This window comes from Scleropages formosus, chromosome 9 (genome assembly GCF_900964775.1).
Source record: "Scleropages formosus chromosome 9, fSclFor1.1, whole genome shotgun sequence".
Taxonomy (NCBI): Eukaryota; Metazoa; Chordata; class Actinopteri; order Osteoglossiformes; family Osteoglossidae; genus Scleropages; species Scleropages formosus.
The window spans coordinates 32,331,753-32,344,717 of record NC_041814.1 but is presented as its reverse complement, the minus strand read 5'-3'; the positions used below and the strand labels follow the sequence as shown (position 1 = coordinate 32,344,717).

Sequence of the window (12,965 nt, the reverse complement as noted above, 5' to 3'; positions counted from 1 at the left end):
CTTTGTCCCCAGTGCTCCTTGAAGACCCACACGCAGTCCGCAGCACATCCACCGCTCTCCACGGTACTGTTCCCAGGAGGTCAGGGATCGCAGGACCAGGCAGAGTGTGGCTGTGAGTGCACGTCTCTACCCCCCACGCAAGTCGTCCCCAACCCCTCACGGTGAGGTCACGGTCCTCACTTTGGCCGAGAGCACCTGCTTGAAGCGCCGCTTCAGATCCTGCGTGTTGGGTGACCTGGGCTGCGGGAGAAGGGGGGAGCGCCGCTTCTCAGCCCCACCCCCCCCCCCCCCCCCCAGGCCAACTGCTTCCACAGCTCGCGGCACAACAGCTGGAAGGCGCCGTGCACCTGGCTGTAGTCCTCACTGGCCGACACCTCGTAGATGGGGCGCCCTGGTGCCCATCCACCTGCCGCGTGTGGAGCAGGTCCGCCTCGTTCGCCAACAGCGCCACGGGCGCGCGGGCGTCTGGCCGCAGCGTACGCACCTGCTCGTGCAGCTCGCCCGTGAGCTCGAAGCTGCTGCGGTCGGTCACAGAGTAGACGAGGGCGACGGCGTCTGCCCGCTGGATGTAGGGAGTCGCGCGACGGGTAGAGCTGAGCGGGCCGCGGGGCTTCGTCGGTGAACACGGAGCCACGGAGAAGTGTTTCATCCCGAAAGTGAACATCCATGTAAGCGTTCATAGAGGTCACTTATGATTACATGTTTACACGAAGGAAAGGAGTTTTCAGTGTATAAGCAGGACACTGATTACATACGCATCACAGTGGAAGGTGACATTTAGATGCGCGTCTCCTTTGTAGAGAAACTCCTCATAGGTTCGGTTTTTCAGGGTCTACTGAAGGGATTATTGTTTGGAATGCTTTTTTAATCTTACATGAGATTTCACCTCTTAACATTTTATAGTGATTTTTAACATTTGTTGGTATTTAGGAGTGTTTTAGAGTGTTTTTCATTGTTTATTGTTGTGCATAAATTGGGTATTTTGTGGTTCTTATAATGTAGGTGTGATTTCTATGTATGGTACTGTTACAGATGGAGAAAGGCAGATTGAAATTCATTATGTTCTCTGATTTTGGTTGAATATGTAGTTAGAAAACCAAATCACAAAACATGCCATCAGGTTATGAATGTTTAGTGTTAAATTTGAAGTCGTTTATTGTTACTGGTGTTTGCTTTTACATATATCCTGAGTAAAAATGGGAGGAGTTGCCGAGGCCCTGCAGCCCCCTTTGTTGCTCCAGGCCAGAACTCGTGAGAGCAGAGGATGACTGGCACTGCCGTGCCAAAATATGAAATGAGTGCGCGGGGGGCCACGGGTGTAGCGTGTGTTCTGTTTACGCTGTTCTGCTGGATGTTATCTTAAACCATCTCTGGAAAAAGTATCTTGGCCCGTGCAGAGACTTGTTCTCCACGCATGTGCCTGTCACCCATAAACACAGAGGGAGGTAACTGCAGCCTCTAGTTGATCTACTCATTACCAGCAGTGTGAGTGCCCTGTGTGTGTTGTGCTACAGGCACTAGTGTGACTTATAAAGTCCTTGTAGATTCTGGCCTCTGTTTCCTTTGACTAGAAGTGCTCCTCAGTGCACAGGGTTCCTCGTACATAGTTGGGAGGGGCTCGATGTTTCCTCCTCTGCTGTGACTAAACACACGAACCCCACCACAGACCACCCTCTTGTATCTCTCTCTCTCACACACACACACACACGAGCATCCTTGTGGGGCCTGCTAGGGGAAGGGAAAAGCCCTGCAACTCTGTAGCCACATAGTGGGGGTGATGGGAGCAGTCTGGGGGAATGTGGGTGGAGCTTAATTACATTCCCAGCTGCACAGAAACATGAAGTAGGTGACAGACTGAGTACCATCCCATTTGCTGGGAGCTCTTTATGGCAAGTGGTGTGTGGCATCTCAGGTTCCAGCAGCACTCCACCATGGGAGGAGTGAAGCCTGTACTCCCTTGCATAAAGATAGCAGTGCCCAAGCCAGCATGTAACCATCTACTCCCCTTAGCCAGCATGGCTTTTGGGCACAAACACAGCTCCAAACCCAGATTGCTGCTGCAACACAGCCATACAGGTTGAACTCCAGACTCAAGCACAACAGGAGCAAGCAGCAAGACAGGTGAGGTGTAAAAACTTTATTTCACAATGAATATGACTGGAACAGCACAATACCCCTTAACCCCCTTAGCAGTACATACAGCCCCAGAAGTTATATGTTGGTAGCAACATGTTTGTTGCCCCAAACATGTACTATTTTGACAACAGCTGGCCCTTCTAAACACAGCTGCATATTTCTGATCAGCTGATGCACTTCCCTCACTTTGTATAACATTGCTGCTGGGTTATTGAATTTGTGGTCATTGTTCAGGAATGAGGGAAAGACAGGTTTGAGCCCCATCACTGGCTGTGGTACCCTTCAGCAAGGTACTTACCCTAAATTGCTCCAGGAGAATTACCCTGCTGTATAAACTGGTCAACTAACCTTCGCATCAAAGCATGAGCTAAATGTAAAAGTATTCATGATCAGATCTTTAGACATGTTACATGTAAATGGGAAACGAGATGCAGGATTATCAGTAGTATCAACCCAAAAAACATCACTGCAGCTTGGCAGGTGAGAACCTAGCAAACCTGTTTCCCTTTCAATGCCTCATGACCAATTCACATGGTCATCACCACAATTCAATTCAGCTAATACTTTGGTTTGTTCTGAAACAGGCTTCACAGCTTTTACACACCATTGTGTTTTCGGTGTTCTGTCCCGCTCATGAATATTAGGTATAGAGTAGCAGAAGAAACTCATTTTTTTGCAGCATGTTACTTATTTGGGCTTAACACTATGAGGTCAAGTCAGGTTACTGCAAGTCTTACTCAGGGTTAAGAGGCAACATGTGTTCATTGGCACATGATCAGGTCCTTCCCATGGAGGATTTGCACAGCAAGGAGGTGTGGAGGCCCTGAAGACAGAGTCAGTTACTTTACACACATTAAACAACCACAGTGATACATGGTAAACCAGTGAGCTCAGAGCAGATGACTGACATGTTCCTCCCGACAGGATCCAAGGCAGGGTGGTGCCCCACTGCCCAGGGTTACAGAGAGGTCCTCTCTCTCCCCCCCTGTGTTGGCCATAGGAGACACAGAAGGTCTCTATGGGCAAAGCGTGAAGGGTTTTACAAGCACGGTGGCAGCAGCCTCCTCACCTCCTGCTGGGGCCCAGACTGTGGATGGTCTCCTGCTCCTGTGTCTTTGCAGGTGTTCACTGGAGGAAGGGAGGGAGGGGCTTTAACTCCACATTAACACTGATGACACTCTTGCACTCCCTCTTTACATGGGTGGAATATGCAGTCAAAATCTTGACTAGACCACCAATGAGAACTGCCCACAAATCACCCTTCCCCACCTTCCTGTGGCTCCACCCACCTCCCGCACAACTCCTTCCAGGTCACGATCCTCATCCTCACTGGCTGCAGCATCGCGGACTCACACCATCAGCGGACGGTGGTCCATCAGCCCACCCCCCCGTGCACCTTGAGTTCGCACACAGCTGCAGGCATGGCTTCGCACCGCTCCGGCAGCGGACACTCCATGGAGGTGCTACAGAGAGAAAGAGGAACTAGAGCCACAGCCGGTTCCGCACAAAATGCGTGGGCACACGTGACGTAGCACGTGCTCCTCCCGACAGGATCTAGGGCGGGGTGCTGCCCCCACCACCACCACCACCACCCACGGCCACGTTGGCCACTAGAGACACAGAAGGGTCTCACGGAAATGGGCAAAGAGTTCGAGACAGGTTCCGTTTCTCTACCACACAGCGCTTCACAAATAGCTCATGTATACATTTTACCCCTCGTTTAACCATCATCTTCTATTTCACTTGTTTTCGCAGCTGGAGGGAGACCGTCAATCATCATGGCCAGCGAGTCAGTCAGTGCTGCGCTACAGCTGCCCGCACCGAACGTCCACTTGACTTGTCCGTCACTAGGACACCGAGCGAGTTCGGCCCGGCCTCAGTCATCCCTCGAGGCCCCTCTTCCCACCGATGACGAGCGCATCAGTCACGTCGTGCTCACGTCACGTGGCGGTCCGCGCGGCCACAGCCCAGGCCGGGCGCGTGCCCAGAATCGTAACGGCGGGTGGGCATTTTATTATTAAACATACAGGAGAGCGGCGTGAGTAAAACTGTAAATTACTACAACATTTACACATACTATCCATTTAGCAGACGTTGTCTGAGCAACGTACGGTACCAGGCGCTCACAGATGTGTACTACAACATACACATCGTTAGTAAAACATTTGGTTTTAACAATACAGACCAAAAACGCAGCAGACGAGACGGTAACAAAAACCAATACATTTCAAATATGCAAGAAGCAGCTACTTTCGCCACAGAAGTCGCACCGTCAACCGACCTCACACACGAGGCCCGTCCACGCGCTCTCACTCGCGCGCTCCCTTCCGCAGCAGCACCGCAAAGAAAGAGAAGCTCGCGGAGCACGAGGTTATATGCACGGCTCAGAATCTACATCCGGTTAGAGTGACGTCACCAGCTACGAAACGCCAAAAGGCACAAGAGGTACGGACGGAACGGCGGAACGCGATTTTAACAAAAGGATTCAAAATAAAAAAACAAAAACAAAACAGAGTACTCCGGAATTACACAAACTGCGGCATAACCTTTATGAGATGTTCTCTATTTACGGTCCATATGCAGTCTTAATTTTTTTTCCATACTTTATTCAATACCGTATTAAATTCCAACATTCCACATCACAAAAAAACATCCTCACAGATTCCATTTTTAAAAACATTTCTCTGCATAAACGTGACAGAGCTTACTTCTCCAAACATCTTATTTCACTAATACAAAGAGGAATAAACATCATAATTAAACAACAAATATAAATATCCATTTTGACAAAAGGAACCTGAGACTTTAAAACCCCACCAAAAAGTGATTTAAATACAAGATTTCAAAGACCACATTGACAAGAAAAGTACCCAGGCTCCCATGATGTCAAAACCCCCACATTCTGATTTTGCTCTGTCATTAAGAACCATAAAAATATTAAACATTCATATAAGACACCTCTAAAAATAAAACATTTTAAAATCTACAAATTAAAATCAATTATTCGAACAGTTTTTCTAAACAAAAATCTCCCTCCTCCACAGCTGTCGGGTGGGACTCTTCCCCCGACCCTGACGAACCGAAGCTAGTTCGAGACAAGTCGATAACTTGTCCCACCCGAGACAAGTCAATAACTAATAAGCCCGAATGATCGAGTACCGCTATGGAGGAGGGAGCATCTTCTCGGCCCTTTTGAGGGGTCGCGGTCAAGACCGGCACCCCCGGTGTAGTAGCGGAGATCGACCCAGCCTCCCTCCTGCGCCTTTTCTTCTTCCCGGTCACGTAAAGTCCCGTAAAATGTCCGAGCGACCAGGTGTGTCCCTCTCCTCCTCGGCCCGGGACCCCTCAGAAGCGCCTAGCAAATAAGGAGGAGACCGTGCCGCACTGGCCCCGGACAACCGCTCTCTTACCTCAGCACCCGCCGCTGATCCCAGCTGCTCCGCAGCGCCGCCGGACGAAGGCTGGGCTTCCTCGCCGTCCCCCGTCTGCACCGCCCCTGCCCGGACCACTCCGGCATAGGTCGGTTCGCGATGCGGGCAGCTGCGGGAGAGATGATCTTCCCCCCCGGGCTGGGTACAGCGGCGGGGGCCTACACAGTCCTTGGCCAGGTGGCTGATCTCCAAACATCGCTGGCACTTCATTGTCTTGCGTGATCTTCTGGTGTGTCCCTGACCGAGACACAAATGGCAGGAGGGAGGCTGACCAGGATAAAATAGGTAGCCTCTTGCCTTACCCGAGGTGAAGTACGCAGGCGGGTGCCTATAACCGTGCATCCCCGCAGGGTCGGGACACAGGCGAACTAAAAAGCGTCTCCGTCCAGTCCAGATGCCCAGAAGGTCCCAGTCTTCCTCGTGTCCGGGGAAGACGTCAGCAAAATCCCCCAGGGATGTCCGCCACGACATCCACCGACACAAAGGGGTCGAAGACGTGGACAGTTCCAACTCTATCTGTCCGCCAGAGTAGCTTGGAATGCACTGCATTCACCGTACACATCTCCAGTACCCTTCGATAACGTTCGTCGGTTGCCAGCGCGACGTTGAAGAAGGACAACGGTCCATTCCTCTGGATGCAGACAATGTCCTCCGCCGGAAGTCCCAGGAGTCCGAAGACGATCTCACAAACAAATGGAATGAGGTCGTGAAATCCGACGACGTCGTCCCGGTTCCTCCAGCGGAATCGGATGGTATTCTTCAGTGCCTGCATCCTTCCAGCAGTTGTCCTCACAGCCAACGATGATCTCTCGTCTTCCCCAGGGGCAGCCGACGTCTTCAAGGAAAACCTACTCTGGGAAATCTGGTGAAGAATGGCTAAAAACAAAATCTCTGCGTCACCCTGCGGGGGCGGTGGACAAGCCACCCGAAACCCTGCACCTTAGGCTTGGCAGGCTACCCAAAAATAAAATAAAACCCTACAAGGGAGCAGAGCTTCGCCCCAGGAAAGCTGCGGACGTGGGAGGAAACCAGAGCGCCCAGAGAAAACCCACGCAGACACGGGCAGAACGTGCAAAGACATGTGAAAACAGGCATGCAGCGAGGCGCATCCGAACCCGTGCTACCTGCGCCACGGCTTGCATAGAATGTCTTAAGCACGCAAAAAACAAGAGGCATGCGCACTGGTACTTTTACAAATAGTTGCCCTTGTGCGTAGGCCTGCATGTGGCAAGCGATGTGCAAAAACCCAGACGGAGGATCCCGAGAAGAGCTACCCTACAAGGGCAGGCCTACAACGCCTACGTCCTTTACACTTACGTGGACATACATGTATTCATTCAGCACACACTTTTCTCCAAAGCAACGTCCATCTCACAGAAAAATAGAGTTCATTACATCAAGAGAAGGAGAGACTTGGATGCAGACAAGTGATTCTAGAGTAGTCAGTCTGTCGCATACCACAGTATAAACTGCTATACTGTACATTAGAACAGTAGCTGTACGTCAGCTTTTCCACTGTTAAACAAATTATTAAACATAAAGACAAACATTTATGAAGCACCTAGGAGATCAGGGAATACGAGAGTTTTTTCTGAAATGCTGAGAAGGATTCAGCAGTTCTGAGTGAGGGGGGCAGCGGTCATTCCAACACATCAGAGCCAGAACCAAAAACCTTCATGCTTTTCATTTTGGACCCTTCCGGACATGGGCAGCGGGTAGCGTACTCATTAGAGTGGCTACCTTTGGCTCCACGGATTGCAGGTTTGGTTCTCACCTCCAGCTGAGTATCCTTGAGCAACGTACTTCTCTGAAAAATTGCTCTAGTGAGAATACCCAGCTATGTAAAGGGGTAAATAACTGTAAGCAGGTTAATACTTTGCTTGGAGAAAAGTGTCAGTTAAATGAGTAAATGTAATGTAATACTCCTGTGTGTAGGACCACCCAGCGGGCAGAAGTGGAGGAGTGTAGCAGTCCGGTTGGGGGTAGCGAGCGATCGGGTCCTGTAGGCATCGGGAAGGCCAAACACAGCTCGTACCATGGTATTCCGTACTAACGGCAGAGGCCGGGAGACCGGACAGGACAGAGCTGCCATAGTCCATTCGGGATATCGCCGTGCCTTGGACCAGGAGTTACGTACAGTTTCTTGTGAGACACGGTGGGATCCTGCGGACGTATCTGCAGGACCAGGTTGCGGCTTCAACACACGGAGACAAAGACAGACCCGAGTCGATCGTTACTCCCGGACTCTTAGCCGATGAGGTCGGCGGAACGAGCGACTCGTCCGGTTTCGCAGAGTTCTCCCGGAGGACGGACGGACCTGCCGGGAGGTGAAGATCTCCGTTCGGCAGAAGTTGACTTGTAGGTGGTGATCGGAGATGTCCGAGAGGCGAGTTGCGATGCGCGAGGAAACATCTGTAACTCCGGGGGAAAGGAGAGGAAGAGCTGGGTATCGTCGCCATGGTAGCGGGAGGCGTTGACAGGACCGAGGGAGGAGGAAGAGGAGAAGAGTAGGGGCCCCAGTACTGAGCCCTGTGGAACACCAGTCGAGAGAGGCTGAGCAGATGATCGGGAGCCACACCAGACCACTTGGTACGATCTGGCTGACAGGTGGGACTCGAACCCGTTCAACGCTCTTCAGCGTTAGATGGGTAAGGCACGAATAAATAAAAGTGACCGAGGAGTGTTCCAGCGGAATAGTGTGTGCTAGAAGAGAAAAGGGTCATTTAGAGGCCAGCGCTGAAAGAATGATTAACACGACGTGGGAAACACACAGAAAAGAGCAGTCTGCAGCTCGAATCACTGCTGTTGAGCACGTTTCTTCTGAAACGCCGTTGTGCAGTGACATTTACTGCGCTGCGAAACCAACACACCGATTCCCTCTTTCCGTACTTCGCGCACCGACTCCGCTTGCTTTTCGCTAAATCCCGACTGTAACGCCTGTCCTCGGTGGCGCCTGATTGGACGCCAGCCAGCTACGCAGTCGTCTCCGAAACTGTCATTGGCTGCTGAGCCGAGGCGCAGTTGTGCTCCGGAGCCCGATTGGGTCGTCTCGCTGTCCGTCAAGCTTGGCCTCCCGTATGTTTCCCGGAGAGGGGCGGGACTCTGTACCGTAACGTCTGCAACCTGCCGCAGTCGCTCATGTTCGCCGTCCGTCCGCTGCTCCGCCGTGTCCGTTAACCGCGGATGCACCGCGAGGCGCTCGGAGCCTCGGTGCGCGTCGGACACGCTCGCGCTGCCGCTCCGCTCGCACGCAGCTCGCGCTCGGTGGGCACCGCGGCTCCTGCTCCCCGCCGGGCAGGTTTATTCTGTGAAGATGGCGGTGCGGAGCTCCCTGTGAACTAAATGACTGTCAGGAACATCGCGTCCATCTGTAATATGGTGAGTAGCGGAGGGTGTGTGTGTGTGTGTGTGTGCGCGTGTCTGCGCGCGCGCTCTCCTACGTGTACGTGTACGTGTACGTGTGCGTACAGTTGGTACCGTACTGGTTACAGCAGCTGCCTTTGGCTTCGAAGCCAGAGGTTACCGGTTCGGATCCCACCACCTCGAGCCGTAGTGCCCTTGAGCAAGGTACTAACCCTAAATTACTCCAGTAAAATGACGCCTGTAAGTAACTGTAGGTACATTAACAGTGTAAGTTGCTCTGGAGAAAAACATCAGGTGTGTGTGTGTGTGTGTGTGTGTGTGTGTGTGTGTGTGTGTGTGTGGAGGGGCTCAAGCTTGTTGTGAAAGCCGAGGAGCAGGACCATCGATCTGTGCGGTGCTTCGGCGACTGCTGCGACGCCGGATTGTTTACGGTGACCATGTTTACCGCGTACGGTGTCCCCGAGCGAGGGACGCGGTGTTGTCCGGTCCCCCCGATGGGACAGGACCGCAGTGTGGCTCAGGGGCTCCTCACGCTGGACGCCGGGCAGCGCGACTGACCGCTCGCTCGCTGTCCACCTGAACGGCAGGCTGTCACTGTAGCGCCGGTGAACTGATTTTCTCCTCTCTGCGCGTGTGTGCGTGCCGTGTGTGCGTGCCGTGTGTGCGTGCCGTGTGTGCGTGCGTGCGCGCGCCACACCCCCACAGGGCACCAATGCCTCTGCGCTGGAGAAAGACATTGGCCCGGAGCAGTTCCCCATCAACGAGCACTACTTCGGCCTGGTCAACGTGAGTCTCTCCGTGTCCGTCCCCGTGTCCCCGTCCCCGTCTCTGTGTCCCTGTCCCGCCGCTCCTGTAACGTGACCGGAACCGTTCCGGCGACACGGTAAGGAGCCGCCGGGGTTCGCCGCGCCTCGGCCCTCGCGAGCACCGGACGGCAGCCGTAGACGCTGTGCCGGCAAGTTGGATCGAGGAGCTCGCGCGGTGCTGCTCTTTGCCGCCACCCGTTGGCTCGGAGGGGAAACGCATCAGCGGCCAGTGATGCGCGCGCACACACACGCACACTCACACACTTTGCCCACTTTATTTACTGATCCCCCCCCCAGCCACCGGCGCGCACGCGCCTCACTTGAGGTGGCGCTCGGGTCTCTCCCAGCACCTCCGAGTCGGCGCGCGGCGCCCGAGCCTCGAACCCGGCTCCCTCGCTGACGTGCCGCCGTGTGTCCCGCCCGCTCCCAGTTCGGCAACACGTGCTACTGCAACTCGGTGCTGCAGGCGCTCTACTTCTGCCGGCCGTTTCGGGAGAACGTGCTCGCCTACAAGGCGCAGCAGCGCAAGAAGGAGAACCTGCTCACGTGCCTGGCGGACCTCTTCCACAGCATCGCCACGCAGAAGAAGAAGGTGGGCGTCATCCCGCCCAAGAAGTTCATCTCGCGCCTCCGCAAGGAGAACGGTGAGCCCGTCCCCCGGCCGCCGCTCTCGCGCCTTCTCGCCCGACCGCGCGTGACCGCGTTGTCCCCCCGCAGACCTGTTTGACAACTACATGCAGCAGGACGCCCACGAGTTCCTCAACTACCTGCTGAACACGGTGGCCGACATCCTGCAGGAGGAGAAGAGGCAGGAGAAGCAGAACGGGCGGCTCAAGGGCGGCGAGGCCGACGACGACGACGACGACGGGCCGGAGCCGACCTGGGTGCACGACATCTTCCAGGGCACGCTGACCAACGAGACGCGGTGCCTCAACTGCGAGACGGTGAGGCTCCGCCTCCCGAGCCCATCCCTGCTTCTTATTGGCCTTTTTTCTTGCGTGCGGCGCGAGTCCCTGAGCGTCGCGTCGCTGTGACACGCTGCAGGTGAGCAGTAAGGACGAGGACTTCCTGGACCTCTCCGTGGACGTGGAGCAGAACACGTCTATCACGCACTGCCTGAGGTACGGGGACACGTCGGCCGCCCGCTTCTTCGCGGGGGAGAACCGGCGCCGAGGTCGCGGAGCGCGGTCGTAACGTAAAGGCGGGAGGGCCGGTAGCGCGGCGCTTAGACCCGAAGGTCAGAGGTTCGACGCCCCCCTCTGGCCGTGGTACCGTGGTACCCTCGAGCGAGGTACTTACCCTAAAGGACTCCGGTAAAGCTACCCAGCTGTACAAATAACTGCAAAAGTAGCTTAACGTTGCGTGCGCTGCGCTGCGTTTGTGCTCCGGCGTTGCCCCAACCGTCTTGTTAATACGAAACGCGGTTCGCAGGGACTTCAGCAACACGGAGACGCTGTGCAGCGAGTACAAATACTACTGTGAGATGTGCTGCAGCAAGCAGGAGGCACAGAAACGGTCAGTGGGAAGAGTGCGACGCGTGTGCGTGTGCGCGTGTGCGTGCGGGGGGTGTGTTTTTAACGCTTCTCTCATGTGCGTGCGCCAACGCGCAGGATGCGTGTGAAGAAGCTGCCCATGATCTTGGCTCTCCACCTCAAGCGCTTTAAGTACATGGAGCAGCTGCACCGCTACACCAAGCTCTCGTACCGCGTGGTCTTCCCCCTGGAGCTCCGCCTCTTCAACACGTCCGGCGATGCGGTCAACCTGGACCGCATGTATGACCTTGCGGCCGTGGTGGTGCACTGCGGCAGGTAGGAGCATCTCTGCCTCCCTCCCACCCGCGCACGCACACGCTGCTCCTGCTGAGTGCAGGTATGCCACAAAAGTGTCACTGAGGAACCAAACGTGTGTGTGTGTGTGTGCGCGTTTGTTTGTTTGTTCGTTTGTTGACCAGCGGCCCCAATAGAGGACATTACATCACCATCGTGAAGAGCCACGGCTTCTGGCTGCTCTTTGATGATGACATTGTGGAGGTGGGTTTCGGCGCGCACACACACACACACACACACACACACACACACACACACACACACACACACACACACACACACACACACACGGCGTGATGCCCTGCTGTCCTTTGTTCGCACAGAAGATCGACGCCCAGGCCATCGAGGAGTTCTACGGTCTCACCTCCGACATCTCCAAGAACTCCGAGTCCGGCTACATCCTCTTCTACCAGTCCAGGGAGTGACGGCGCCAAGAGCGCCCCCTTGTGGTGACACACCTGACCCCACCCACCACACGCCCCAATCCCTGCTCTCCCCATCCTGCTTATACTTGGGGGGGGAAGGGGGAGAGTGAGGCTGTCCTGTCATGTTTCTCCCAGCATGCAGTGGGCTGCGTGCGCTACAGACCCCCGCGGACGACTCACCTGCACCTGAAGGCACTTTAGGACCCGTCCGCTGCAGGACGGACGTGGAGCTGCTGTCTGGACCACACGTCCAAAACCTGAACCCGACCGCTGCGTCTCCTCGGCGTTCCTGGCCGCAGAACCGCGCTGCGCTCCCTTCCCCGTCGGACAAACGCATCCACAGAGGCGTTTCTGCGCGGGTTCACTTGTCTTTACAAGGAGGACCACGGTTGACGCGCCCTGTGACGCGAAGGCTGTGTTTGGTTTGCCCGTGGTCCGACCGTGTTTCCGTCACCCTCCGGAGGGGCTGAAGGAGCACAGTTAGACTTTGACTGTCTGATGTCAGTGTTGAGCTGCGTTCCTGCGTGCCACCTGTGGGTTGCGCTCTCTGACCGCACAGACACACGTGTGCGGTCCTCACGACCTTAAACAGACGAACGCCACCAAGAACGCTGCGGCCCGCACCGTGCCGCCCCACCCGGTGAGGGGATGCTGCCGTCGTACCGCCGAGGAGGAGCCCAGACACCGGGACGGAGTTTCTTTCACAGCCCTCCTCCATGTTTCCAACCAGGTCCTGGTCCTGCAGGCCAACGACTCGCCTTTGACCGCTGCTGAACCGCTGCTGAGCTGTGGTCTGCGTTTAGCTGAGCATGGACTGCCCTCAATATTCCTGCTCTCCTTCAGTTCTAGAAGCTCTCGTTGTGTCTCGTGCCTCTGCTGTCCCTCCGGCTGCGGTAGAACCGTGGTCGTGGTGGCTGTGTTTCGTCCCTGAAAATGGGGCAGTGGCCCCTTTAAGGCCAGAATGCACCTAAAGAACAA

General features: G+C 55.0%; 2 protein-coding genes and 1 long non-coding RNA gene across 6 annotated transcripts; 1 reads left to right on the top strand and 2 right to left on the bottom strand.

The window, feature by feature from the left end:
- Positions 1 to 156: 156 nt before the first annotated feature.
- On the bottom strand, positions 157 to 649 carry rasl11b (RAS-like, family 11, member B). Its single transcript, XM_029254530.1, is given in 3 exon segments — positions 157 to 294; positions 297 to 388; positions 391 to 649. Coding segments are annotated over 3 exon segments (489 nt in total).
- Positions 650 to 2,122: 1,473 nt separating this feature from the next.
- LOC108922762 (uncharacterized) lies at positions 2,123 to 4,495 on the bottom strand. The gene is made up of 4 exons (XR_001965158.2): positions 4,418 to 4,495; positions 3,426 to 3,599; positions 3,206 to 3,264; positions 2,123 to 2,959 (listed from the first exon to the last, which is right to left on the bottom strand). It is a non-coding gene; the product is annotated as an uncharacterized LOC108922762 (long non-coding RNA).
- Positions 4,496 to 7,439: 2,944 nt separating this feature from the next.
- usp46 (ubiquitin specific peptidase 46) lies at positions 7,440 to 12,965 on the top strand. 4 transcript variants are annotated; one of them, XM_029254924.1, is made up of 10 exons: positions 7,440 to 8,945; positions 9,636 to 9,716; positions 10,167 to 10,380; positions 10,454 to 10,680; positions 10,781 to 10,857; positions 11,168 to 11,251; positions 11,347 to 11,544; positions 11,688 to 11,766; positions 11,886 to 12,011; positions 12,123 to 12,965. In XM_029254924.1, the coding sequence occupies exons 1-9, from the start codon at positions 8,910 to 8,912 to the stop codon at positions 11,985 to 11,987; spliced, it is 1,098 nt and encodes a 365-aa protein (XP_029110757.1). In that variant the 5' UTR covers positions 7,440 to 8,909; the 3' UTR covers positions 11,988 to 12,011; positions 12,123 to 12,965. The 4 variants fall into 4 exon arrangements, with proteins under 4 accessions (XP_029110757.1, XP_029110759.1, XP_029110758.1 ...); XM_029254926.1 differs by having other exon boundaries at positions 10,307 to 10,380; positions 11,886 to 12,965; XM_029254925.1 differs by having other exon boundaries at positions 10,534 to 10,680; positions 11,886 to 12,965.